This window comes from Platichthys flesus, chromosome 9 (genome assembly GCF_949316205.1).
Source record: "Platichthys flesus chromosome 9, fPlaFle2.1, whole genome shotgun sequence".
Taxonomy (NCBI): domain Eukaryota; kingdom Metazoa; phylum Chordata; class Actinopteri; order Pleuronectiformes; family Pleuronectidae; genus Platichthys; species Platichthys flesus.
This window is the reverse complement of record NC_084953.1, coordinates 20540550-20567754: the sequence shown is the minus strand read 5'-3', so window position 1 is coordinate 20567754 and position 27205 is coordinate 20540550. Positions and strand designations below refer to the sequence as shown.

General features: G+C 40.0%; 1 protein-coding gene across 1 annotated transcript in view; it reads left to right on the top strand.

Moving 5' to 3' along the window:
* Nucleotides 1-27067, top strand: part of slc9a7 (solute carrier family 9 member 7) — a 28216-nt gene extending 1149 nt beyond the window's left edge. The window contains exons 2-16 of the mRNA XM_062396115.1: nucleotides 2211-2413; nucleotides 2498-2575; nucleotides 5120-5196; nucleotides 5282-5394; nucleotides 5486-5591; nucleotides 5991-6132; nucleotides 6257-6362; nucleotides 7484-7572; nucleotides 8298-8411; nucleotides 8756-8867; nucleotides 9609-9762; nucleotides 15454-15517; nucleotides 16415-16497; nucleotides 18580-18685; nucleotides 22774-27067. Coding sequence (XP_062252099.1) covers nucleotides 2211-2413; nucleotides 2498-2575; nucleotides 5120-5196; nucleotides 5282-5394; nucleotides 5486-5591; nucleotides 5991-6132; nucleotides 6257-6362; nucleotides 7484-7572; nucleotides 8298-8411; nucleotides 8756-8867; nucleotides 9609-9762; nucleotides 15454-15517; nucleotides 16415-16497; nucleotides 18580-18685; nucleotides 22774-23037 — 1811 coding nt within the window. The 3' untranslated portion in view covers nucleotides 23038-27067. The remainder of the gene's footprint in view (nucleotides 1-2210; nucleotides 2414-2497; nucleotides 2576-5119; nucleotides 5197-5281; nucleotides 5395-5485; nucleotides 5592-5990; nucleotides 6133-6256; nucleotides 6363-7483; nucleotides 7573-8297; nucleotides 8412-8755; nucleotides 8868-9608; nucleotides 9763-15453; nucleotides 15518-16414; nucleotides 16498-18579; nucleotides 18686-22773) is intronic.
* The last annotated feature ends 138 nt before the right edge of the window (nucleotides 27068-27205 follow it).

Here is a 27205-nt window from a genome sequence, read left to right as displayed (position 1 = left end):
CTCTTTTAGCTCTGTTTTGGTCTCTACCAGAAACTGTCATTCATTTGGTTATGATAAAAGTCGTCTTTGGTGCATCTTTAAAGGTTCAGTGTGTACAATTTAGTGACATCTAGTGCTTAAGTTGCATATTCCCTCCCCTTCCAAACATGATAGAGAACCTGTTTTTCAGTTGACATAAAAAGTCAAAAGGTGTTTAGTTTGTCCAGTCGGGGCTACTGTAAAAAACATGGCAATAATGAGCTGATGATAGCTGAATCAGTCCATAGAGCTGAAGGGAATCAATGCTTTAGACTTCATGAGAATATCTTCCTGTGAAATGCTTTATAGAGATGGCCTATTGATGTTGGCCACCTCAGGCAATGATGCAGCACTTGTGGCCCGGACAAAATGCATGTGAGCCTAAAGTTGCGCACTTGAAAAATTGCAAATTTGGCCCAATTATCCAGAAACAAAATTAGGCCTTCTTTGCCAAATATGCAGGGCTCTAGGGAAGGTGTCATATAAAACTTAAAGTCACCCGGGCATGGTAAAAAGGGATTATGGCCTAAATAGCATAGAACAAATTTGTTCACCTTTGATACCTTTAGTTGACATGTGGTATTGCTCTGGGTTGACAGTGTTGCAGTTAGACAGTGTCTTGGGTCAAACGACATTGCTATGTGGGTCTCTTAACAGAGCCATGGGGAAATCATAGGGAAGGTAACAGAGGAAAAAAAGAAATACATATTTTGCATGCATTGTGCGTATCAACCCTCAAAATGTATTATTTGTGAAGATTGCACTCAATACTCTCAGCAACATATTGCCCATATTCCCACCATTGTCTCAGATGGTAAAGACTATAGAATTATAGTATCAAGGCAGCCGAAAGCGAAGTTTTTCTATAAATATCCATCACTTTGGTGGGTTGTCATCAGCTGCATATATTTCTCTGCCAGTGAGTTCATTACATTTATTTCTACAGGGACTTGCTACATAAAGTACAGGACATTCCCTGGACAGACTAATGCAGCAGATGCGGTACAATGTGTACTCTATAAGCACATTTGGAAAGCCAAACTGTGAAAACAACAGAGGCTGGTCCACTTTCCTAGAAGATACATTCAGAGAAAACTCCTCAATCAGCAAACCAAAGGGTGATTAAATGACCCGATCAGTCCGAACCCACGGCAACAGCGTGCACCAAGTCGTGCTAAGCTAAACAGCTTCAGACTAACAGGGAGAATTTGAGTAGTTCTGTTTTTCTTCGTAGTTTATCAAAATGACCCCAGTCAGTTGATGGTTCAAATCATTAACTTATTTACTCAAGATCTCGAATGAAAAAGTCAGAGTTTGATCTGTTTTTTTAGTATGTTTAGAAAAAAAAGTGGCAACATCATTTTTATTTTGTGGTTCACGTATATGCACTTATGTCTTCCAAATGTATAAATAGGACAGCTTGGTTTCTATGTATCAATGGCAAGTTCATAACTCATTTTTATGTGGATTCATTTTGATTTCAAGAAGTTTAAACCTACTTTGTGTTGGATCAGACTGTTAATAATTGTTGGACTGTCACAAATATCAAAGAGATGACAAATAGAAACCTTGTCACTGTATTGATCATGTGTATAAAGAGCAGCCTCAACAGAAACGCGTATCTTCAGTTAGTTACTGGGGCACGGTGATTCAGAGAACATTAATGAAGCTCAGTGGTGTGACTGTCTAGAAACAGGAAACCATCCATGAGCTGGAAAGAACCTAAAGTTTGTGACCTCTGTCATTTGTTCTACATAAACTGTCACTAGAGACGCTTTCATTTTCAACCAGAACTCAATTTTGAATCTGTCCTTGTTGCAAAACTCGAGCTTGATGTATGTGGTCAACCTTCTGCTAGGAAGAAGCAGCGAGTGCAGTGCTGGCAGCTCTGCCTGGCCATGTCTCCTGCAGATAACTGCTGTCTGAGCAGAGGATTTATGCTCTGCCCGCCTGCCTCCTCCTGGATTTAGCACTCCCCGCAAGCCTCTCCTTCACTATCTCCACATTCTTCTCTCTGTGTTCTGCTGCTCTCTGTGTGACCCTCTGATCCTGAGGGCTTGTAAAGCAGCAGCACCTGGGAAATGCTTAGCTTGGTAATATTTAGTGCTCCACCTTAGCCGATTAATTACTTTGGTGACACCCAAGAAAAGTGGCAGTTCTTTTACTATTCTGTCATCATCCCTCTCTTTTAGGTTTGCTGGTTGGTGTCATTCTGCGATACGGCATCCCTGCCACCAGCTACCACAACAAGACGCCCCCGAGCTGCTCTATGAAGGAAGGACCTGCTAGCACACTGCTGCTTAATGTCAGCGGAAAGTTCTTTGAGTACACCCTCAAAGGGGAGATCAACTCCCGAGAGATTCACAATGTGGAGCAGAATGATATGCTGCGCAAGGTACCAGTCAGAACAAACTCTTATGGTTTATTTCTGCTGGTCAAATGTACCCTAATAATGTTTTCACTTTGTTTTCTCCTCCAGGTGACATTTGACCCTGAAGTATTTTTCAACATTCTGCTGCCCCCTATCATTTTCCATGCTGGCTACAGTCTAAAGAAGGTGAGATTTCTCATTCTAAGCTCAGGATCTGTGACTCTTACACTGAAGAGTCACAGAATGAATTTGTACGATACACTGCAGCATTAGCTAATGTTGTTGCAGTGCCAAGTGAACCTACCTGCTGCCACATACTGCTGTCTCACTGGACAGATGCTTAGCAAAGAAAAGCTCTCATTGGCCAGGCTGTGAGGGCTTTCAGAACATAAGTGGCCCTTTTGAGGGGAAGTCCGAAGCAGATGTCTTTCATTTCCTTTGTGGGATTTGCACAAAGAAAAAAAAGCCGTTTCTGCTTTTGATTGTTGTAGAGCAACCGATTTGTATTACTTAAGGAATTACAGAAGTAGCGCTATGCTTTATTTTTTGTAATAAAACACTTTATCATTATTACAATCATACTAGGAGCTGGTCTCTTGGCCTGTGTTCTGAAGCTACTTCAGAAATATTCCTTGTCCTTAGCGAGTCCCCCTCAAACATTTTTACAATATAGTCTCAATTTGTATTATTTGTTTGCTGGACGTTGTGTGCTAAGCTTTTTTTATAAACAATCTATACTGCAGAGTGAAGATCGAAAACTGTGTGTTAATCCTACCTTGTTTATCTGCAGTGAAGATTTTGCAGTCATTGTTTTTTATAGAATGAGACTGAATCTGTGTCATATTATGCCCATTTTACCACAGTTGATATGGTTCCTTGGGGTCTTAATGAAATGTCTGTAACATATTTTGGTCAAAATACCACAAGGATGATTTAAAACAGCACCCTTTTTACCCTGTCTAATACAGCCCTCCTCAGATTGACCTGTTTTGAGTTCGCCGCCCCCCCCCTCTCACCCCCCATGCAACATGCATACCAACAACATGCTTAACATTTTACCATGTCAGAAAGTTGTATAACATTTCAATCTAACAACAATCAAATTGTCTGGTAATTGTGCAACGTAAACTTTACTAATTGGAGGGAAAATCTATTTTAGGATCAACAATATTTTCATTTGTTTCCCAAGATCATTCTACATGTTTCACCTCCGGCCACAATTTAGTTTTCTTATTTTTTTTTAAACTAGCAGTGCAATGCTTCTCTATTTCCTTCCTGCGTGTGTTTTCACGGCAGAGCAGTGTTCATCATCCGCTCAAACATCTACAGTACTTTCCGTGCAGTCTCATTTGTCTGAGTATATTGCATTGTGATGTTTTTCTTAAGCAAAAACTTGTTTAGAAACGTTGAGGGAAATTAAGAACATTCTTCAGTCTTGTTAATTGAAAAACAGAATATGGATCCAAATAAGTGTCATTTAAAGTGAATCTGCAATGAAAAAGTTATTAAATCATGAAATAGTTGAATTTGTCTTCTTAGTATTTTATGTTAATTTTACACTAACATAAGAATAAGACACAGATAAGATCCCAACGTTTCACATGATGAAATTTGTATTTTGTTTAAAAAATGATTTAAATTATCAATCGATTATCAGAATTGTGGAATCCTTTTCTGACCATAAATCAACTAACAGCTTGACTTGCTTCATCATTGTCAGATTGATTCTGCGCAATTAACTTTGGTTTTCCAAAAAACAAGACGCCTTGTATTTTTCGTCATTGTATCTCTAGTGAAATTGGAATTTGCTGAGTCAAACAAAAGACCTCAGGAAATAGGAAACAGGGGGATGTGTCAGGCTTAGAAATACACATGTTTTAAGTGTTGCAACAGGAGTTCATTTTCAGCAAAACGTTACCAGCTGCAGAGACAGATGAAGTGTGAGGCACAGAGGAAAATACACATTTCCTTGAAATATTCAAACCAGACTCTTTTTTTTTTTTTACCTTTAGAGTGCAAAGAGAGAGCTAGAGTTGGATATGATGTGGAGAGGTCTATTTGTTTAGCTTGTATCTTCTTGTTTGTTTTACAACCAGTCAAGCAACTAAATCTGTGTTTGTGCTTCACATTTTGCTTATCAGGGAGCAACTCAGTTCACAGGCTATAAACGACCTCAAGCCTTATCCACAATGTTCATTGTTAAAGGAAACGAAAATGTAATCGCTTTGAGAATGTGTCGTTTGTGAGAAAGAATCTACGATGCTAACCTTGTTCACTTGTATTCAAACATAAACACATCAAGTCCCTGTTATCATTTGGGTCTCAATTAAAATGCAGTCATTCAACAGTTACATTTATCTGTATGTAAATATGTTTATATTGATAAAACTGAGACGCAGACATAAAATGTAAAAAGGCACTTAGGCAGGTGCACAGTACAAAGTCAAATCTTAAATGCATATTGTTTCTGCTATTATGGTTACTTGGGTGTGAAAGTTCCACATAAATACAAATTTATTTTAACGCAAAATATGTGCTTTGTTTCATGTAAACCCACTTTTGCGTATGCCTCTTAAAAACAACAAATATTTTCTATCCTTGTTGGGTTGAACGTTAAATCATAGAGGAATAATGGGTTGCTTGTCAGCATCTACCAGATGCTAGTGCTATAAAATATCGTATTTGCATTCTCTCTCCTTTCCTCTGCTCATCTCCTTTTTCATTTTCTAGAGACATTTCTTCAGGAACCTGGGCTCCATCATAACATATGCGTTTCTTGGCACCGCCATCTCCTGTTTTGTTATTGGGTGAGCATCTACTCTCTGTTCATAAAATTCTAAATGACAAACCCGGTGTGTACGTCAGTGTAATCCAACCCCGGTCCGTCACCAGGAATCTGATGTACGGTGTGGTCAAACTAATGCAAGTGGTCGGACAGCTGACTGAAAAGTTCTACTACACGGACTGCCTTTTCTTTGGTGCTATCCTCTCTGCCACAGACCCAGGTACATGGTGATCACTCTCAGACAGTTTAGAGAATGGAACATGTAAACAATTCAGTGTCTGCATGATTTCCCCTCTCTTTTCTGTGTGTAGTGACGGTGTTGGCCATTTTCAACGAGCTCCATGCCGACGGGGATCTCTACGCCCTGCTGTTTGGAGAAAGCGTCATGAATGATGCAGTTGCAATCGTGCTTTCCTCGTAAGTCACATCCAACCCCCATCTGCAAACCTTATAACTCTTTCCTTCCTGCTATACCAGACCAACGTTTTACCTATGTGTATGTTTTTTTTAAAACCCTCTTCCCATCTAGTGTTAAAATTCAATACTCATGTGTGAGACAGAGCAGCAGAGCTTTGCACCTCGCCTCCTCTTGGCAGACAGACAGCACTCTGCCTCCCTCTGTTGGAAGAGGTCCATTCTCCTCCTAGTACAGATTTTTTTTGACCACTTATTTCATTTCATTAAGCTTAGAATGAAACCAAATTCATTACGACCACAGATTGTTTGACAAAATTAGATATTTCTATAGATATAAAGAAACAAATCAATTCAAAACATTACTGGCAAATTGATGATTTTTTGTTTTCTGTATTCCAGGTCTATTGTGGCTTACCAGCCCAGCGGAGCAAACACACACATGTTTGATGCCTCAGCCTTTTTCAAGTCAGTGGGGGTTTTCCTGGGTATATTCAGCGGTTCCTTTATAATGGGTGCAGCTACTGGAGTTGTCACTGCTCTCATATCCTTCTATTAATGCCTGTTTTAAAATGAAAGTACAGATTTTTTTAAGTCTAATTTCCAGACTGAGCTGCTTCTTGAAACAGTCCCTGCATTATAGTGTTGTTCCTTAACACAACCCTCACGTCACCAAGTTCACAAAGCTGCACTGCTTTCCACTGCTGGAGACGGCCCTCTTCTTCCTCATGTCCTGGAGTACCTTCCTGCTAGCCGAGGCCTGCGGGTTCACAGGTGAGCTGGGGAGGAAGTGTTTGCAGTTTGGGAGGAAGCACGAAGCAAATGTGGTCAGGATTTTAGTACAAAACAAAAGTGGTCCAGTCTACTTCTAAAATCTTGCAATGTTAAAGAAAGTGATACAAATTCCTCAGCCCCCTGATCTGCACCCAAATGTTATGGGTTCCCACCTGACCAGTACCCCATCCTTCCACCAGTTTCATGGTAATCCATCCAGTAGTTTGTTTATAATGTTGCTTACAAACACACAAATATACAAATAAACCTTGGGCAAGGGTAGCAACAACTATGCTTATGAGTAATGTAATGTAATGTAATTCCAAAACTTGGAATGTGAAATCAACATTAGTCGTCCACCATATATGAAAAATGCACCTACATGAACTTAAAAATGCTAATTTAATGAAAAAAAAATCTGATGATTATTTTAACTAGAAAGACACTGAGTTGAGCTTATTCCTCTCCCAAAACGGTCCGTAAATTCATCATCTGCACCAAATTTAACATTTATTTGTGTAGTCGTCCTTAAAAGCAAACTTGTTTTTGGTAATAAGACTTTATGATGAGCACTTCACACAAGGAATGAATAGATTTTCCTGCATGTGAAGAGCTTCATCTTGTTCTTTGTCAACATGTGGGCTTTTTTTCTACATGATGGAACATAAAAGAGTAAGCTGGACTATCAAAAGACCCTTTAGTAATTTATAATTGAGAAAAAGACGACAGTGTTTCAGATAGGTGGGAGAATTTGTTCTCTGTGCTCAGTGCCAACTGCACTTTACCCAGACAGAGCCTTTTTATTCCACACTCTCTCACAAGTCATTGATTTGTTCTAAATAACATAATTATGGGCACTTTAGACCGCTTGGTGAACAGAACGGGTCTGTTACACAAATGAAACATGACAGGGGCGTAAAAACTGATTATGCAGCAAATGTGCAGTAGATAAAATTAACAGATATGTGACTTAGTATCAAAAGCATCAAGAGGACTGAGAATCTTTACTTCAGATGTATTTATAATCACTGCAGCGAATGAATTGTTACATTGTGTATTCAAATTATACAGCCCTGTCAAAGTCACTGTATTAATGCTTTTGAATGTTTGTTGTTCTTTAGGTGTCGTGGCCGTGCTCTTCTGTGGAATCACACAGGCTCACTACACGTACAACAACCTCTCCGAAGAGTCCACGAAGAGAACCAAGCAGGTAGCATCGGACCACTTCCTGCACACATGGCCATATTTATTTTGAACCCCCTGATACTAGCAACCGGGTGCTCGGCCCCTGGTGCCAGATGGCTCCATGATCAGCCTGCTGTGACCTTAATCAGAGCTGTCTGAGGACGTCCCTCCTGACACGACTGTTTAGTTTCCCAGAGGGGCTTCAGACTGGAGGACAGGCTGTAGATTAGCTTGTAGGGAACACGCGGTGTGACTCATTTTGGATCCATGTTCAGAATATCTTGGCAGTCTTGTATTTCAGATGCAAAGACAGCTATGTGTGCACATCAAGGTTAAAGCACTTCGCTTGGATTAAAACAAAATCATCAATCATCATTTCAGCAATTTTTCGATTAATTTTTGGGCTTCCATTTTCATTCGCCTCTTTGTCAGTGTGCCCTTGCCTCTGTCACGTTCCTCCTGCTCATAGCGTCATAGAAGCAGTGATCTCTGTAATCATCATGGCAGCCAGAGAGTCTGCGGCTCCGTCACACCGGGAGAGAAAAGAAAAAAACGACTCCCAAAGCCCCTCTGGATTCTGAGGGGATAGATGAGGAGCTTAGCTCAGAGGACCAGGCAGTGCAGTGGGAAAAGATATAAGAAACTATCTTACAAAGCTTCAAACTCTAAAGCACCTTCTTATGGATTTGATCTATATTCTTGTTGTGTATTCGTACATTTCTAATCCTTAATATTGTATGTTTCTTGCAGCTCTTTGAGGTCCTTCACTTCCTCGCTGAGAATTTCATATTCTCCTACATGGGCTTGGCTCTGTTCACGTTCCAGAACCACGTCTTCAACCCCATTTTCATTATCGGGGCTTTTGTATCCTTTTGGTGCACAGCCAGTATGAATGTTTCTGTCTCCAGTCAGCAGAGAACTGGATTTTTCCACAGCTGCAGAAGTGGTAATGACTTGAACTGTGCTGTGATGTCCCTGTAGACAGGTCATAGTCGACTCCAGATGTATGCCGTCCTCCAGTCCAAAGTCAGGGTCTCCTGTGGAGATTGTTTGTTTCTCCCTCCAAAAAAGCAATCAAATCCTTCCAAGAAAGATTTTACTGTTGCACCTTTAAGTTGCCTTTCATGTGTAGTTAGAGTCGCACACTGCTCCTTGAATCTGACCAGCACTAAAATCTTCAGTCAAATACTTCTTGACCTGTATGTCAGATTGCCATATTCATTGGAAGAGCCTTCAACATTTACCCACTCTCCTTCTTCCTCAACCTCGGTCGAAGGCACAAGATCAAGGGAAACTTCCAGAACATGATGATGTTTGCAGGTATGAAAAAGCCAGTTCAAGTTTTGTTTTGAAAACAAATGATATAATATAACTTGTATAACATTACATTATATGCCACTTTATATTATTTACATTGTATATAACACTATATCTGTACAGGAGAATAGTGCCTGTCTTAATCCACACAAACGCCCTTCTCTCTCTTAGCAGTACCAAAGGTCAGGTTATAGATAAAGGGCCAACCAACAGTACATTGTAGTGTCTACACTTAGGGACTTTAATATCTAACTCAGATGCTCCAGACAGAGAGGCACCATCTCCGTCTCTTTTGTGTATTTCACCAGTGGAAAGATGTTAAGACACAAAGTGATTTAGGAATGCATACTTTAGGCTTAACCATCCAGTAGTATGCGAACACCTACAGGTAACATTCTAGCCACTCATGGGTGTGCTGTTAGAATTGGTTGCGCATGTAGAAGACGATATATGGGGATGTTGTGGGAGACATCTGCGGACATGGGTGTGACAATTGCTCTTGTTACTCTGTTAGCATTTGTATATTGTCCCACCTTTTGGTCTCCTTGATGAATCCACTCTTCATTAAAATCATAATAATCATAAGACATCAGATTCTGCCTGAGTTCCCCTTTCACCAGCTTCCAGAAACCTTCCAGAACTCCTCTGATTTGTTAAGCCCAAAGTTTGGTTTTCTCTCTCATAATTCGTGGTTGAATGTTATCAGATGATTTGTTTCGGGGCGGGGTGTGTGATCCACTGCAGGTCTGCGAGGTGCAATGGCATTTGCTTTGGCTATCCGGGATACTGCCACCTACGCCCGGCAGATGATGTTCACCACCACCTTGCTCATCGTCTTCTTCACTGTGTGGGTGTTTGGTGGTGGAACCACGCCCATGTTGTCCTGGCTACATATCAGGTAACATCACATCCATTCAACATAGTCTATAATCTTTGTGCCCTGGAAGAAAATCTAATCAGCTTCATTCATACATTTTGATAAACGTTAAAATTATATATATATGTATATACATTTGATTTTTTATTTCTATATTAATTTTTTTCCGACAATATGTAGTTCCTCAAATCCACCTGCTGTGGACTAGTCTTGTCCTGTGTGGTGGGACTGTCCAGGAGATGGTGCTAGAGTCTCCCTACAGGTCTACTGCAGGCTTTCTGTCTCCCAGCTCTTAAATCCAGAGTCTTTACAAACTGGGCCTTCTGTAACATCTGTGCAGACATCCCAGCATTCACTGGTACAGGAAGTTCAACATATGAGCCATTTACTCTAAGATTGATCACATGAGCTGTTAAATTAAAAGTGAGGCTAAATCCAGTTATATCATCTCTTTATCACCAGGCTGCAACAACACTGTCTCAACTTGAGATGTTATCAGCGGTTGGACTGTTGCTGTCGTGCTTAGCTTGTGTCTGTTTGTTGCCCAGCCTCACTTATTTGTGTCTGACCGTGAATGCACTGGGAGCTTGTATTTGTCATGATAAAGCGGATTATGGGTTGGCTCTGTGTGTGTGTGTGTGTGACAGCATGTGACGGAGTGAACAGCCTCTGTTTAATATGGGTAATGCCTCCTCGGGCCGAGCAGAAACTATTGTGTTTGGTGGAGGTTAAGAGCGCTGCCAAAATCTCCACATGAACCCATTGCCATGGTTACAGGGACATGTGGTGCATGGCAGGCGGATATGGGTCGTGCTCCGCTGTGATTCCGGTTATCGTCCTATTTACATGTGCATATATTTACAATTTTTACTCCTTTTGGGGAAACACTTTCCTGCAAATTAGTAGGACATCATGTTGCAGAGGACTTAAGAAGTCGACTATTCTATATCTGTTAAAATTGTTCTGAAAATACACTTTAGGATAATACTACAGATTAAAGTTGCAAGATATTATTTACTATTTTTGTAAAAATGAGGCGGCCCTGTTGAGGCAGCTGGGTGATGGAGGATGTGATAGAGAGACGCTGCTGCTTTGTGTTATTGGGTTTTGATGGACGGTCACTGATCCTCGGCAGTGCAGCCCCAGAAAGAGAGAGACAGATCCTGTGTGCTCACGTTTGGTCAGAGTAGCAACAAATCTGTCAATGAAGAACATAATTGGGTTTGTGCTTAAAAGGTAAGTGCTTAAAAGTGCCAGTGCTAAATCTGCATCAGTTCTTTGTGCTATGATGGCCAAAGAGCTGGCTCCTACATCGCCTCAATCAGAGGATCATTGTGACCAACAAAACCAACCCAAAACTTTTGTTGTGACTACCATTTTTTTTAATCAGTGAGCACGAACAGCATAGTCTGCAGCGATAGTAATGGAATGAGAAAATAAGGCAGCAGTGGTACGTGGATCAGTTCTCCAAATTTGACTGATTTCTTACATTAAAAACCATTGAAAAATGCCCAGTGAGTAAGGAAAGTGAAAAAGATTTTCTGGATCCACCTCTAGATCTAGATCCAGATCCAGATCCAGATCCAGACCAAAATGTTATCTGTTCTTCCCTGACCCACAATCTTCCACCATGTTTCCTGGTAATCTGTCCTGTACTTTTTGTGTAATCCTGCTTGTAAACAATAAATAAAAAAAAAAAAATGAGAACGGTGAAACATGACCTCCTCTGCAGAGGTGACAGAACTTCTCAAGTTCTCAACAATTGATTTTTCAAAAAAAGCATTCAGCTGAAACATTTGAAATAGTTATGGTGCTGACAAAAGCTGAAGCGGCAGACGGTTAGAAAGGGAGTTAAATTAAAAGTGACTAAAGCTAGATTGACTGGCAGTTACAAAGGAAGTGTAGAAATGTAAATTAAACCTGTAGCTAATTAAAACATTAGCTACAGCTCTGCACATACTGTAGTTGCATAGCCCAAGAGAGTGCATTTTAAATGGATACTGCCAGGATTTTAACCTGATACTTCTCAAATGACACACATGTCACCTCAGTTGTTATTGGCTACAATCAGAACATGGCCATGTTGAGAAGAAGCTGGAGTTGCAGTCTAAATACAATCAGTGGAAGAAGTCTGAATTATATTTTAACTGGAAGTGATGAAAGAAGTTGTGTGGTAGACTGTGCAAACCAGGTGACGTATAATCAAACATCAAATAAGAACTGAGTTTGCTTGGACATGTAGAAGTGGGAGAGCAGTTGAATCATCAGTTGAAGAGTTCTAGATGTTTTATCCAGATTTTTTTAGTGTGCATGCTTGAACATTGGCTGATCCTCTGTCTGGGGATTAGTTCATGTCCCCAAAACACAGGATTGTATTTGGTCTAGACTGTTGCCAATTACTGTTTAAAAAAAATAAGTGATCACTGTTATCTGCTTAAACTCTCATTTTGGTCCAGTCACTCCATTAAACTAACATAGAGCAGCAAAATACCTTTTTGATCCTCAAATGATGGATGACAACTTTCATCGTTTCCACTTGTGAGCAACTTTGAAAAAACATATTTAATCCTTATTTGTATCCGATGAAAAGATCAAACGTGAAAGTTCAGAGACTTGTGTTGCACTGTGACCATGCCAGTTACTCAAATGTTATTTTTTACTCAGAGGAATTCCACAAAAACTGTATGAATGTGTATGTTTATGATGTGACAGAGTCGGAGACAGCACAGTGTTGCAGGAGCAGGGACGTCAGTACGGAAAGTGGAAGTACCTCAGGTGCTGTATATCTGAACGTGTATAAACTGTGTTGGTGTTGGGAAATCGTGCGCTGACCTCAGATTGAATTCTGTCTCTTCGTGGTTTACTTCTGTTTTTGTGGTGAAGGGGGAAATCGTACATCCTGTGAAAAAAACAAGTGTTTTTCAGTGGCTCAAGTTGGGTGTTTAATCTCAGGATAGAAAATAAACAGCTTGATTTCTGGTGAAGATATAGTTAAAAAAAATAGACTGCATCACACAACAGCTCAGCTTTGGTAGAGGTGCTGGTTGGGGAGATACCATAGTATGGGCTGGTGCTTTGTTCAAGGCTTTTCTCCGGATGTCTGTCTTCTTTTGGTGTTGAATTTCTATTCATGGGCCTCAAGTCTTTAACACGGGGGTGTGAAGAGCAGACTTCCTCACTGCGTTCCCCAGAAGCAGCACAACAAGCACATGCGAACCAATCTGAAGTGTGCTCAAAAGAGGAAGGAAACAAGCAGACTGTGTCACTCTGGTTCCTCCATTTTGACTCTGGATTGCATGTCTTCCCTGGAAGACAGACACCCTGCTGAATGTGAGGAATATTAGATGGATTTAAAGGGGAGGAGAGGTTGTGTTCAGGATTAGGATTATAGGTCAGTGGGTGAACTGAAGTCTATGAAGCGCTGTATCTCTTATGTAAGTATATGAACCCGTGTGGCCACTCAATACTGTTTCTAGTCATTGGAAATGTGAGTAAGACCTCGCGTCTCTCCTCTGGGGCCCCCTACCACTTGAGTTTTACAATCTCCGGTCCATTCCTCACAGATTCTCCCTGATACAGGCTGTCATCAGCCTCCTTGTTTTTGCAGATCCTCTGAGCTCACTCCCCCAGATCCTCTTTCTTGTGTGTGTGATTGTTTTTGTCATAAGTTACTACGGGGCAAAAATTCAGGCTGGAAACGGTTTCCCCAAATGCTTTAAGGCTGAGTGGGTATGGTGAGGTTTAGGTTAAAGGTGAGAGATAAGCAAGTAGTGGTTAAGGTCTGGGTAAGTCCCCAGGAAATATATGCAAGTCTATGCAAAGTCAGCATGTATGACAACATGCCTTTCATTTGTGTTTGAGTGTGTTTATATTAAAGAGGAAAAGTCCTTAAAGATGGTTGTATATTTGAGTCTTGCTCCTTCTCATGGTGCTAGAGTAGAAAAATGCAGTTTTTCCTTCACGTAGGGGGATTCTTCTTCTGTGTGGCGCCAGGGGGAACGTATAAAGATCGGTGCACAAATTAGTTAAACCTCCCATTGCACAGTGTCAGCCGTTGTTTCAGATGTAACCATGAAAGGCTGCACATCTCTGTCTTGGCCTGTGTCCATGAGGATTAAACTCAACTGCTCTAGAGCTTATATGACTTTAAAGTGCCCCTTTTTAAAATCTGCTTGTGTTGGGTTTAATCCTGCTCTGTTGGTAAGAGCAGGCAGGGAATTATTAATGCTCATCTATGAAGACTGAAAAAATGTACTGCAGTCACTTTTAAAGGGGTATTTTAAAATTAGGGAAATGCGCTTTTCTTTGTAGCAAAGAGTTAAGTGCATTGTGGATTTGCATTTCGGTAAATATGCAAATTTGTGCTGGTTAGTTTAGCGGGACACAGCTAGGAAATGACTGCACGCAGCCAAGATACAGTTTGGAAGTCAACCTTAATAGCACAAAATGTTGTTTTTCAACTTAGCTTTTCTACAGTTAAGAAAATTATGTTATTTCTGGAGCTTTTCAGGGCAGGTTTTTTAACTTTTGGACAGATACAGGCTAGCTGTTCCATTTTATATGCTAAGACAGCTAGCTGCTGGCTGCAGCTTATTTTTCACCATACAAATATGAGAGTGATGTATTGATTTTCTGATCCAACTCTTGGCTCGAAAGAAAAAAAGCGCCATGTCAAACCTCCTTTATGGTAATGTGATACACAGTAAAAATCCCTGGGAGAAAGTTGACCCATTTTTGGGTTAATACAACAGGCGCTATAGGGACTTTGGCTTTATACAGTGCCCATGGGTAGAAAACCAATTGGTGTCCAATTAAACACAAGACATGTGGGCAGCTTGGACCCAAAATTAGCATAATTTGTTCCGATACTGTTTTGGTTTTTAGCTATCGTAATAGGTCATAGTTACTGAACTATTATTTGCATTATTGAATATTGGTGAAATTTTTCGCAGTTTTGAAATGCAGCTTCTTTTGTACAACTACCGATACATTTGAAACAGTTATGAGGCAAATGTAAAGCTATTTGTGCGTAACACCCAGTCTAAATGACCCAGTGTTATGGATTAGTGTGTAAAGGGTAAAGTTAAACCAGGATTGTGTCAATGTTACATTGACCCAAAGTGGGTCGGTTTTGAAATGCACCATGTTGATGTTAAGCATAGACACACATACTGTAACTAGTTCAATCACATGATGGATTAGTAGGTCCTGCATATGAAGCAGTCTTTGTCATGAGGTCATCGGTGACGTGACAGTGATTCACCGCATTGATAAGAATGTAGCTTGTTTAAAAGGTTGTCATTTGCCTAACCCTAATTTTTATAAACTGTGAAATTTCTGTCAGCTTTTCTTTATTTTACTTTGTCTGTATGGGGTTGAAAGCTAATGCAGCATTTTTCAGCCACTGAAAGATTTAGCAATCCTTGAAAGATGTGGCAACACATCCCCTTTTGATGTGTTGGTTTTAACTTCTCATATGCAACTGAGCCACAATCAGGCCACATCTGCATTCAGCAGGTGCACCAGGCACAAAAAGACATAGGACTCTTCCTGTGTCAAAATGAACCATCTTCAATATCATGACAAATTACTGACAAAAAGTCTAAGTGGCTGAAAAATACTGCTGATTGTGCACTTATTTTGGTTACCTCTAGGATTAAGCATAATTTTTATGAGATGGTGAAATTTTCTTTCTTTCCTCCTGTGTTGCAGAGTCGGTGTGGACCCAGATCAAGACCTGCAGCCCTGTGGAGACAGCTTCCAGGTCCTGCAGGGGGTGAGGATCCCTCTCAGACTCGCACATATATTATTTACATCCCTTCTGCTATTCTCATTGCAGAAACAATTCTGCTTATGCAGTTTTATGTAGACTTGGAGCCCAGTCAGCAAATCTGACAACATGTAAACGATTCCGTTTATTGAGAGTAAAGGGGGTGATTTCCTGGACAAAAAGGCGGAACTAGCATACCTCCATTAGCTGCAGAGCACAATGTGCTTTCACTTACTTTTGTGTAAGTTTCCACTTATGATGATGAACAACTTTTACACAGAATATTACTTGTGGAATGTTTTAAGCTGCATTCCCTGTCCCATGTAGTTAAATATGGAGAGATGTATTTACACTTCTACACTCAGTAATGTAGTAATTATAATATTTAATCATTTTAACTTATTCTCAGTGGGAAGCTAACCCTGAAGCCTCTCTTCTTAACATGTGGATAACTTCAATATTGGAAAAGCTAGTTTAACTTTATTTGATTGTTGATGATTTGCCACAAGCAAGGATTTTTCTTCAGTTCTAAACTGAACCCTAAGGCAGGGCGGGGATTCTGTATACGCCTCAGCTGTTCCTCTCCACAAGTTAACAAATTCTGTCTCGGCCAATGCCCCAGCCCTCAATCAAGTTCCCAAGCAAATCTGTTCTGTCGATTTTGTGTAATCCTGCTAATAGACAGACCAACTGTCTGACAACAATGAAAAAGATAACATCTTTGGTGGAGATAATTAGTTATTAAGAATTACCAGGGTTATTTTAGCCTGATAACAACATGATAGTAGGGATAAGTCAAGTCACATTTGAGGAATTGGCCCCAGGTTCTCATTGATCCATTTGTGTTCATGCATAAAATCTAGACGATGAGATCATGATTGCTTTTTTCTTTTGTTTCTGTAGGATGGCACTCCGGGTGAAGGACAGAGTAAAACCAAACAGGAGAGTGCTTGGCTCTTCAGACTGTGGTACTCCTTCGACCACAAGTATCCTTTCTGTGCTGAGCTTCACTCGACCAAAGAGCGTTTGTGTAAAAACTTATTTTAGGCCACAGCTGTTTGAAGTAGCTCTTCGTGGTAATATGAGGTCCAGTTGGGGGGATTTTGTAGGAACTATCTTTTAGTGGTACTCTGTATAAGAACGAAGGCCAACAACGGCATATGTGCTGCGTAAGCCAAAAACATTTCCATTGGGAGGATCGTGCTGCAAATTCTGAAATAAGGCCAATTCAAAAACACATATGATAATACGTAACTAACCACTTGGCGTCGTTCCTACAGGCCTGGAGAACATTAGGGTGTGTGTGTTGCATTTTTTCAATTGGCACTGTTTCTGAATTTGCAGCACGTATGCCCTTGTCGCTCGCCGAATACAAACTTACATTGTATACAAAGTCACGCTTACAATTGATGTTATTGGATTATTCTATATTGGATCAGAATAACACACATGAATCCATAAAATGATTGCCGTGCCTGCTCCGTCTCATTACAAGGAACACACATAAGGGAAAGTGTTTTAGCAGCTCATCCTCCCTTTTCCTCGTTGCTTTCCTTCCTGCTGAACAGTTGCCTCCCAGGGCGGCTGATTGCGTAGCTGCTTCTGATCTGAGCAGCTGGGTTTTACAGTGGAGACCTTCTCCCTGGTGACACGCGCAAGACGCAGCTGAAACGAGCAGGGTGAATTTCTCTCATGTTCCAGCGCTGCAGAGGCTGAGATCAACATAGATAACACAGGCCTCTGATGCGTGGTGTGTACTGACTTTACTCATCTCTGGGTACTGTTTTCAACCACTGAGTTTAATTTCTGTTGAATTGTACGTATTCTGACAGGGAGCAGTCGGCCTCACCCCAAAGAACTTGTGACCTGACCTGTTGAGCAGGGCACTGGGATTTCCCAGAGAGCAACACAGCCTGATTAATTACAAACAAGAGGCATAGGGTCCCGCTGGTTTGACTCCCTGCTGCTCTGCTGCCAAGCATCACAAACTCTACCCTCAACTGCTCACTGAATCTCATGCAGACTTGAATTTGAAATGCATCCTGCTGCCAACACCCCCACATTATAAAGCTATAATTCATTATTCACTGTGCGTTCATTTGGGGGTCACCGCAAGAAGAGAAGGACACAAGGTCTATTAAATTCATACAGCCACAAACCTTAGTTGGAATTAACTCGTGTAAACTGTGTTTTATCAGAACACTTTCTAAAAAGTAAGCCATATAAATGTTTTATAAGCTTTAACTAATACTTTATCAATGCATTATAAATTAACCATTGATATGAATTACTTGTGGGTTGTTTCTTTGATTAAAATCCTCCTTCTGCATGACAGTTTTGGACGACTCTATAAATCAGCACTATGGAAAATAGCTCCAGGACTTAAATAGCTTATAAACATTTGCTACAGCTGCCCTGGTGGATTACTGTTAGCTCCCTTTATTATTGCTTTTTGGACATTTGTATTTGCAGGTGTTTGACTAAATTTTGCTGATGGAAATTAGATAATCAGACTAAGCTGCTTTTAACTAATAAATAATAGCAAGACATTAATAAGGGTTAGTGGCTGTAATTTTTGAAAAAATGCCATCAATTCTTCAGTTATAGATGTTAATATAAAGCATTACAAGATTGTGTTTCTGTCTGTCACCTGCTTTTGTAAATCTGAATCATTAATAAGGAGTGGTTACAGGGAAAATCAAATCTGTCGTTGCAAATGTTAAGCTGATAACAAACTGCTTTTGGCACCACATGCCCTGCAGCATGTTCTCGGTGGGTAGGTGGTCAGTTATGGGGGTGGGGGTTATCATGGATTAAAGAACTAAAGAGACAAAGCCCTTGCTGTGTCAGTGGAGGATTTCCTTGAAGCCAAAGTAATGTTTTTCTTAAAGGCTTAAAAATGATCTGTCATGCATTAGCTAATGATTAATTAACCATAAACAAAGCAAGTCTCTATAAAAGGTGGTTTTACAATGTAGTAGAGCAGATAAGGAAGATTAACTGCATTCAACTCGCCTTTTCTCGCTGTTGATGAACTCTGCAGATAATTTTCCTTATTAACTGTCCAGTTACCTGATGCCCATCCTGACACATAGCGGCCCACCTCTCACCTCCACCCTGCCCGGCTACTGTGGGCCGCTGGCCAGCTGTCTCACCAGCCAACAGGCATACGAGGTCAGTGTCCACACACACTAACATAAGACTGTAAGTCTGCAGCAAGCACATCACTGCCGAGCTGTGATCAATGTTCACACTGCAGAAAGTGCAGGACGTCTATGCACTGGTACTTTTCAAAGGGGAAAGACATTCACATTCACATTCATGAGAATCAGATGAGAAAACTAATACCACTATTGTGTTGATATATGCTGAATATATAGACTGCAGCTGGTTCGCAAGCCCGACTCTGTCTAGCTATTTCACATGATCTGGTATGAGAGTGAATAAACGGGCTTCCCAAAATATAAAGACTTTAAAGACACACTGGAATGAAAAATGCATTTTCCAAAGTCTCTTCAGTATAATTGTTTTCCTTGTATCGAATCAAAATGCATATTTTGCCTCTGTATAATGATATATTTAACCCTTAGATGCATAAGACTTACCTCTGTGTTGTAAGACATGCAAGACTTGTCTTAAACTAAGGGGAAGTATTACATCCAGTATTGCATCCAAACAAACTTAAGACTTGACAGTGTTCATATGGCAACAATTTAACTATTTCCAAATACAGCTGATCAAGATATACAAATTTATCATTGTGATTTTTCATTTATATACTATGATTATTTATTTTAAGACTATGATTTGTGTTCAAATTATGACACGATGATGTTGGTGCTGCTGCAATAAAATAGCTTGGTGCATGATATTTTTTTAGTTAGCCAAAACCTATTCATTCTGTAAAATGACTACAAAGTGGTGATTTTTCTATCCTTTCTTATATTCAAATGTGAGCCCGGTGTCTCAGGAAGGCTCACTGTGAATGCTGAAGCTATATTTCTCTCAGGAGAAACGTGATATGGTCAAAATATTCCCAATGCTTGCCAGTAAACACACAAAGCACCAAGGCCTTCAGTGAGGGATAAAATAGATGGTCAAAAAGCCTTTCTACACTCAGAGGGCACAAAAGACTCTTTTCAGCACCTCCTCCATGATGATCACTGTTCTGAAAGACACAGCGCTCTGATGTTCAAACCAACGAACACCCATTGAGGGAACGGTCACACTTGGATTCACTCTGGCAAATTCTCCTTTCATTTCATATTAAACACTTTTTTGATTAAATTGTCACAATAACCATCTGCACCTGTCACAGTGGGGTTACAAATCTGAAGTTTATTTTACTGCAAAGTAGGAATATTCAACAGCATCTCTTTTGAATGTAATTCTCTGAGGGTTAAGTTATTTCTTAAGTTCTGCATCAGTAATGTTTTCCTCTCCTGATGTGTTGCTCTTGGTTTACCGGCCCAGGGCTGCCTGCCTGGCGAGCCATGAATTTAGAACATTGTCCATATTATCAAGGCTGTCCAGTTCTCTCCGTTGTCGAGTGGGGAGCCAGGATTAAGTTGAGCTCAGTGCCTCTTTGCTTGTGGACATTAATATAAATATTGAGGTAATAAAATGCCATAAAGATGTTTGCTTCTCACTGACTGCAAATTCAAAAACATTTCAAATGGGTTTGTCTATGTAGAGCACAAACTAACTTTTTTGAAAGATACTTATTTTACAATCCTTATTTCTCACAGAATATTTTGAATGAATAAGGCTGGCTGTTGTCTTAACTTTTCTTATTGTTAACACATCCAAAGGCCAAAAACTGACCATACTGCATCTCTTAGTACTTTTTGACTTCCTCTGTTTCCTATTAAGGACATAAAGAATAGAAGACATCGATATATATATATAGATATAAATTTACTTTCCAAAGAGGCTAAATCTTCTCTGGAAACATCAGGGCAGTGTAGTTTTTAGAAAACATGACTCAAACAAGAGTGTTGTCTGCTGTAGACTATTTTTAGCTCCGGATTAAATCAGATTTGGTGCTTTAGTGAGTATGTACTGTAGCAGAATTGCGCACTGTATTTGGGGATTCACACGCAATAAATCAGTGTTGGTGTGTCCATGGCGATGAACAAATATGTTCCCTGAGCGGGACATACATGTGTTTTAGATTTTTGGTTTTGAACAATAATGAGGCTCAGTGGCACAAAAGGATTATCTAGGTATTTTGCTTTAATGTAAAGTGCCTAGAAGTTTCCAGCTCATTCTGATTGGTTGGGACATTTCTAGGCATTTTTGCTTTAATGTAAAGTGCCTACAAGTGTCCCACGTATTGTACATCCCTAACACCAAGAGTGGGACATTTCTAGGAATTTTGCCTCAATGATAAGTGCCAAGAAGTGTCCGGCTCATTCTGATTGGTCGGGACATTTCTAGGGAGGAAAATGGCGAATTTCATGAGAATCTCGCCTAAAAAGCTTTTCATATAAACTTTTCTTCCCTTTGTCTTTATTAACAAAATTATTTATGTTGGCATCTTGATAAAAATTTTAATCAGTTAAGTATATGTATTCTAACTTAGTCTTTGAATGGCAATCGTGCAGAGGTGTAAAAAGTACTGAAATATTGTACTCAAGTAAAAGTACCTTTTACTTTGATGAAATTTTACTTAAGTACAAGTAAAAGTACCCATCTAAGAATCTACTCAAGTAAAAGTAAAAAGTAGTTAATTTAAAATGTACTTTAAGTAAAAGTTACTTAGTTACTTTCAACAACTTGATAGGGGCCGCTCCTATACAGTGCGAAAAAGGACAAAGGGTCATAAATCCAATCCAAAAAAAGTTATTTTTAATTAAAGGAGAATCTTTACAAATATGGTGCAATGACATTAAACATGTCAAACATTTAACATATCAAAACAACAGTTAAGAACTTTTGGGAGGACATGTCAAGACATGAACCACATGACAGCTAAAATAAAAAGTTTGAATGCCGCCGTCCCACTGTATATTTAAACTTTTGGTTAAACTTTGGTCCACCTTTAGAGCACTAGTCTACAACCTTATTGTTGAGTTTGAGCAGTATACAGCTGTTGCCTCTCTTGCGTTTGAAGGCAAACTGCTTGCTGAGATGTGGCCATGGGTTTTCTTCATCTCCTTTAAGCTCAACTGGCGGAAAGTTCGATGCGTCCAGAATGAAAGACTTAACTTGTTTTTTAAAGAAAACTTTATCCATCACTACCCCTTGCCTTAACCTATGCTTCATATGTATCAATTACTAAAATAAATGTTTTTTTATTTTGTTTTATTAGTGCTAATTTTGCCTGTTAATGTATTCATACCCTGCAAAGAAAAGGCACAACAAATCAAAGTTTTGATACATTTATTTTGAAATGGTTTCTTTTATTTTGAAAAGGTATTTCCTGAAAAATACTGCAAAAATCGCTACTGGCAGGTCTGTCTCCCTATTGGAATGAATGCGTTCTTTTGAACTCGTGCAACACTGTCCACCACTGCAGTGAGAATTGCCTTGCGCCTTGAACTATGTTTTTTTTTTACTCAGTAACGTATGTAATTTCCAATGTAGCGAAGTACAATACTTCAGTCAAAATCTGCTTAAGTAAAAGTAAAATTACCAATTTCAAAAACTACTCAAAAAATTACAAAGTACACAAAAATACTACTAATTAACAGAAATGTGAGTAATTGTTTTTTGTTACTTTACACCTCTGCAATTGTGGCACTAATTTAATTAGCAAGTTACCATACTCTTTAACACTTTTTCATCATTTCCTCTCCAAGATAATTACTGGAAAGAATTGGCTATGTGGTTATGTAACATTGACTCATTAAGGGTTTCTCTTGGGTCCCTTTAACAGATCAATCCTGTGTTGACACAATGTTAACTCATCCTGGTCCCCCATGGGGACATGGAGGGATAATTGATTATCAGCCAGTCAATTAGATCTGTGAGGAGCTCCGGGTGAAGTTCATTATTTGCGTGTAACTGTGCAGCGTGCGGGTTCCTGTGTTGTCTTTGTTTCAGCTGCTCATTCAGCTAGCTACTTCAGAACAGGCCACTAATTGAAAGTCTCCCTGCTGTAAATCCACAGTGTCCCTTCTGGGCCTTTGCACGCTGAACATCAGTCTGTTCATCTGTTCACGCCACATGCTCACACACTGTGTGTCCTGCATCTGCGTGTGTCACTCCCATGTGTAACCCATCCCTCCCCTCATGTTCCACTGTGGATGTGCTTTCAGAACCACGAGCAGCTGAGGGACCAGGACTCTGACCTCATTCGTAGCGATGGTGACCTGACCTACACATTTGGTGACACTGCGATCACAGCCAATGGTGCGTCTGGCGGTGGGGGGGAGGGAGCTGCAGGGTCAGGCTGGAGCGTTAATGGAAAACGGAGCGGCAGCACCTCAGAGGAGGCACTGGAGCGTGAGCTGGACTCCCGCGAGCAGGAGCTGCTGAGCCGCGGCACACGCCTGGTTTTCCCGATCGAGGATCATGTCTGACTTTCCCTTCCTCCCAGCCTGCGCTGTCGACTTCCCTGACCTGACCCCCAGACCGCCTCGCCCTCCTCTCTCTCCGTATCCTGCGGGCAGAGCGTCCAGTCCTTCAGAGATAAGACAGAGTGGAGATATGGGACCAGACAGGAGGGGAGGTTTCAGAGCGACTGAGCTCCCTCCAGGCCCGGAAGTAGAGTTCAAGGATCATTTCATCCTCATTACAGAGATGGCGATTATTCTCAAGGAGGCTTGTGTCCTCAAGATCCTCTAACAGAGTTACTGTGATTCACTTCTACTGATATTGTCCTCTGCATAACCAGGGGAGAAACCCTTATGCAGGATGTGGGGATGAAATGCAAGATTGAATCTGCACTTGTGAAATTTTGTGTTTTTCGGCAGGAACGGAAAAGAGGTAGAAAAATTCATTATTGCCTGATAGCATGTCGTCATATGATCCAACAAGTTTGATTTCGCAGTACATCAGTCTGTGACTGCGAAATTCAAAGTGACTCCTTCACACACACTGACGTGTATACAGAGATTGCTGTAAAAGAGGCCAAACAAACCGACAGTGAACAGTTCCCAGATTGAACCGGAGGTCTGTGGTAGATGCATTTCATTGATATTGATCCCATGTTGCCAACAGACCATGTGTCTGGTATGTTTGTCAAGATTTCCTTTGTGTCACACAAAAGCATCTGTGTGGAGGCAGTGTGGCATGTGAGGAGGAGCACAGAAAGGGGCAGTTGTGTTGTGCCCTGGTTGTGTTGCCCTCTCAGTCACCGCAGCCCTGTCTTGGGTGAAATAAGAGGGGTGAAGAATGTGTGCATGTAAATAGCTACAATGCTGAGCTTTGTTCCATTTTAATCGGGACGGCTCCTTTCAGTGCATTACATCACATGACTGTTACCAATCGCTCTGTATATCTTGTCTTTGAGTTGACTTGGATCTTTTTTTTTTGTGAAGAAGGAATGCTGATTTCCCCCCAACTGTAAAAACTGATAAAAAATAATAACACAGTTAAAGAGTATTTTCAATACAAAAATAAAGCAGACATTCATCATAATTTTGTAACTCTTTTGCAAAAATTATATGTGTCTGCTGATTTTTAAAAGATATATTCAGTAAAATAGGACTGCAAATCATTTTCATTGACTATTAATCATATTTGCGATTAACCAATTAGCGATGTGGTCAATGATGGGAAGTAACCCAGTAACTGTACTCAAGCACTGTACTGCTGTCCAGTTTTGAGCTACTGGGGGAGGCAAGTATTTCTATTTTATGCTACTTCCACTCAACTACATTTCAGAGGAATATATTGTTCTCTTTCTCCACTACATTTATTGGACAGATTTACTTACTACACTTTTATGTGAAGATTTTAAAGAACTTATGATATAGCAAGCTTTTAAAATATAACAGCTTATTCATGACTTAACCAGCTGTTTCCTCTTAGGTTTCTGACGTCTTGCACATCTGGTCTCTGCGGCACCAAATGATTTGTGTTTTCATTTAAATGAATGATCGAATAATCCAAATTAATAATTTCAGCAATAATCAAAGAATAGAGAAAGAATCTGAAAACTGAAATTGACCCTGTTCATACAACTGCAGTTCAAACCTGCAGCAGTAACTGGCTGCTTACTCACTGATGCTCCAGTATTAATCATCTACCGATGTCATATGTAATAATATATCAGCTAAAAGGAACAGATCAGTCATTTTATTTTAATAAAATAATAAATATTCCACCACTGGTTAATCAAGTTCATAGAAAGTAAAATAAACAGTTAAAAGTCTATCACAGAGCCAAAGGTGATGTCATTAAATTGCTTGTTATTCTAACAAATGGTCTGAATTTTCATATAACAAAAAACTGCTGTGAAGTCTCACACTGGAGAAGCTGGAACCAGTCAATGTTTGGCATTTTGCTTACAAATTACTAATATTGTTTACTTTAACCAACTGACTAATCATTTGCTTCTTTTTTTTAAATAACTGCACTTATTCTGAATGTTAATGTGTATAATGTGGTATGATGATGATGAAGATGATGATGATGTGCTTGCACAGGTTCCATGAAGCAGAAGAGCATTTTAATGCAGGGAAGTAGTTCTTCAATCACTTTTCCTGTTAACAAGCTTCAACCTGTCAACTTTATACTCAATGTGTTTAAAACTGTATAGACACGTTCATTCATATTCAAATTAAAAAACACTGATGCCAAACTCTGACAACCAGAGATTAGCTGAGGAAGTGCATGCACATGATTTCACCCAGCAACACTGCACTCTTCACCTTCATCAACTTTTTGTTGACTTAAAAACAAAAGTGTATGTGGGCTTTTGCCCTTATTAAGTATAAAGCATTGGCCAATTAATCTGGAATGCTGTTGTTTAAAAAAAAAAGAAAGTCTCCTGTCTTGCCTGTTGTTTTTAAACCTCAGTTCCCAGGAGTCTGGTCATATATATATATATATATATATTTAAACATTATAAATTTCAAATTCATCTTCACCTCTTTATTTAATAAAAATGTGATATCATCTGAACCTATTTTGGATCTGATTTGGTAAAGGCAAAATGTAAAATTTGACATTGTAGGAAAACACATATATGCTTTAATGCCGTTTGAGAAAAGTATTTTTTCTGACACACACATAAGTAAAATAAATATGAAGATACAACTAGTAGCTGCCCTTTGTTACTCTGGCACAAATGCTAATTATTTCCCTCTTGTGGTTGTAGCTTCATGTTTAATGCACTTCCCTATTGGCTCTGATGACCGGTAACCTGAACACCCATGAACATCGATTGTTCTCTTCAGCAGTGAAATCACATGACCCTCCTGGTGTTTTTGATTTCATATATAATAAACGCAGGATGTCTCAACTCGAACATGACGTAGGTTCACAGCAGGTGTGTTACATGTTGCACATATAGTTTGACATCAATCTACCTGTGTCCTAGTTTTCAGCTATACACAGCAGTTTTAAATAAGATAACTCTGTCACACAAATGCACCAAAAGAGACACTGGACGATTCTTCAGGAGACCACTGACCCTTATTGTTTAGATACAGCTTGATTTGCATAACTCCACATACACTATGAAATATTGTGTTGCCTTCACTATGTCCAGACATCCCGTCTGCTCCTCCTTTTGTTAAATACACTCTAGCAACACACCGCCCTTTTTTTTGTTTTGTACTTCGCCTTCACACAGTGGCTGCTGCATTTATGCATGAGTGCAAGAGGGCAGGTGTGAAAGGGGTGATTGTGCGAGGTGAAGCTGAGGCTTTCACAGGGGGGAGAAGCCCCACACAAGTTTAAATGGGTGACTGGATGGGGGCCTCCATGAGGAAACAAATCTACTTATGTAAGAGTCTGCCCCAGTATGCCATTTCAACTCTGCCTGGAGTGAGCAGTAATGTGAAGCTCTGTCTTACATCCTGTCACCGTCTGTTGATTGGGAAACTTCTTTTGGATTAAGGCCACTGAAACACTCACTTGTTGACCATTTTGTCATTGTTTAGGTTTAATAACCTACAGCAGATATAACATATATAATATAACTTTAAGACATGGTTTTGGATGCTTTCTAAAGGGGGCTCCGCACATTTCCTGCTGTATTGACTAACACAAGTGCATAAAAAGACAGAAGAGGAACTCGCATTTAGCCACATGTTGGAAACTGGGGAACTTCTATGGACAGCAACACCACAGACGACTTGAATGACGGCCACAGGCAAACAAATGAGCAGAGTTTGACTCTTCACTTCAAGCAGAGGACACTCTCTGTACTCTTATATAACCATCATGTGCCCTCTTTCTCTCTCTGTCTTTACCTCTCTGTCAGACTGTTGTGCTGTCAGTTGTCTCGCCGGCTATATTTTACATGCTCTCTGTACCTGAGAAATATGAGATGTAGCTCAATTGTCAATACGTGGACCTGTTATTTCTTGTAGCAGCTGGCTGCCAGGATCCATCCGCCGTGGTTTGCATGTCAACAAGTTAATAAAAATTGTCAAATTATCTGAGCCACACAGTCATGGTCTTTTGTGGTCGAGTACACAGGCAAAGCAATTTGCATACTTCTCAAGTATTTATGTTTCATATACCAAAACCTCCATGGTTTTTCTGAACCACATTTTAATGACAATCTTGGTAGTT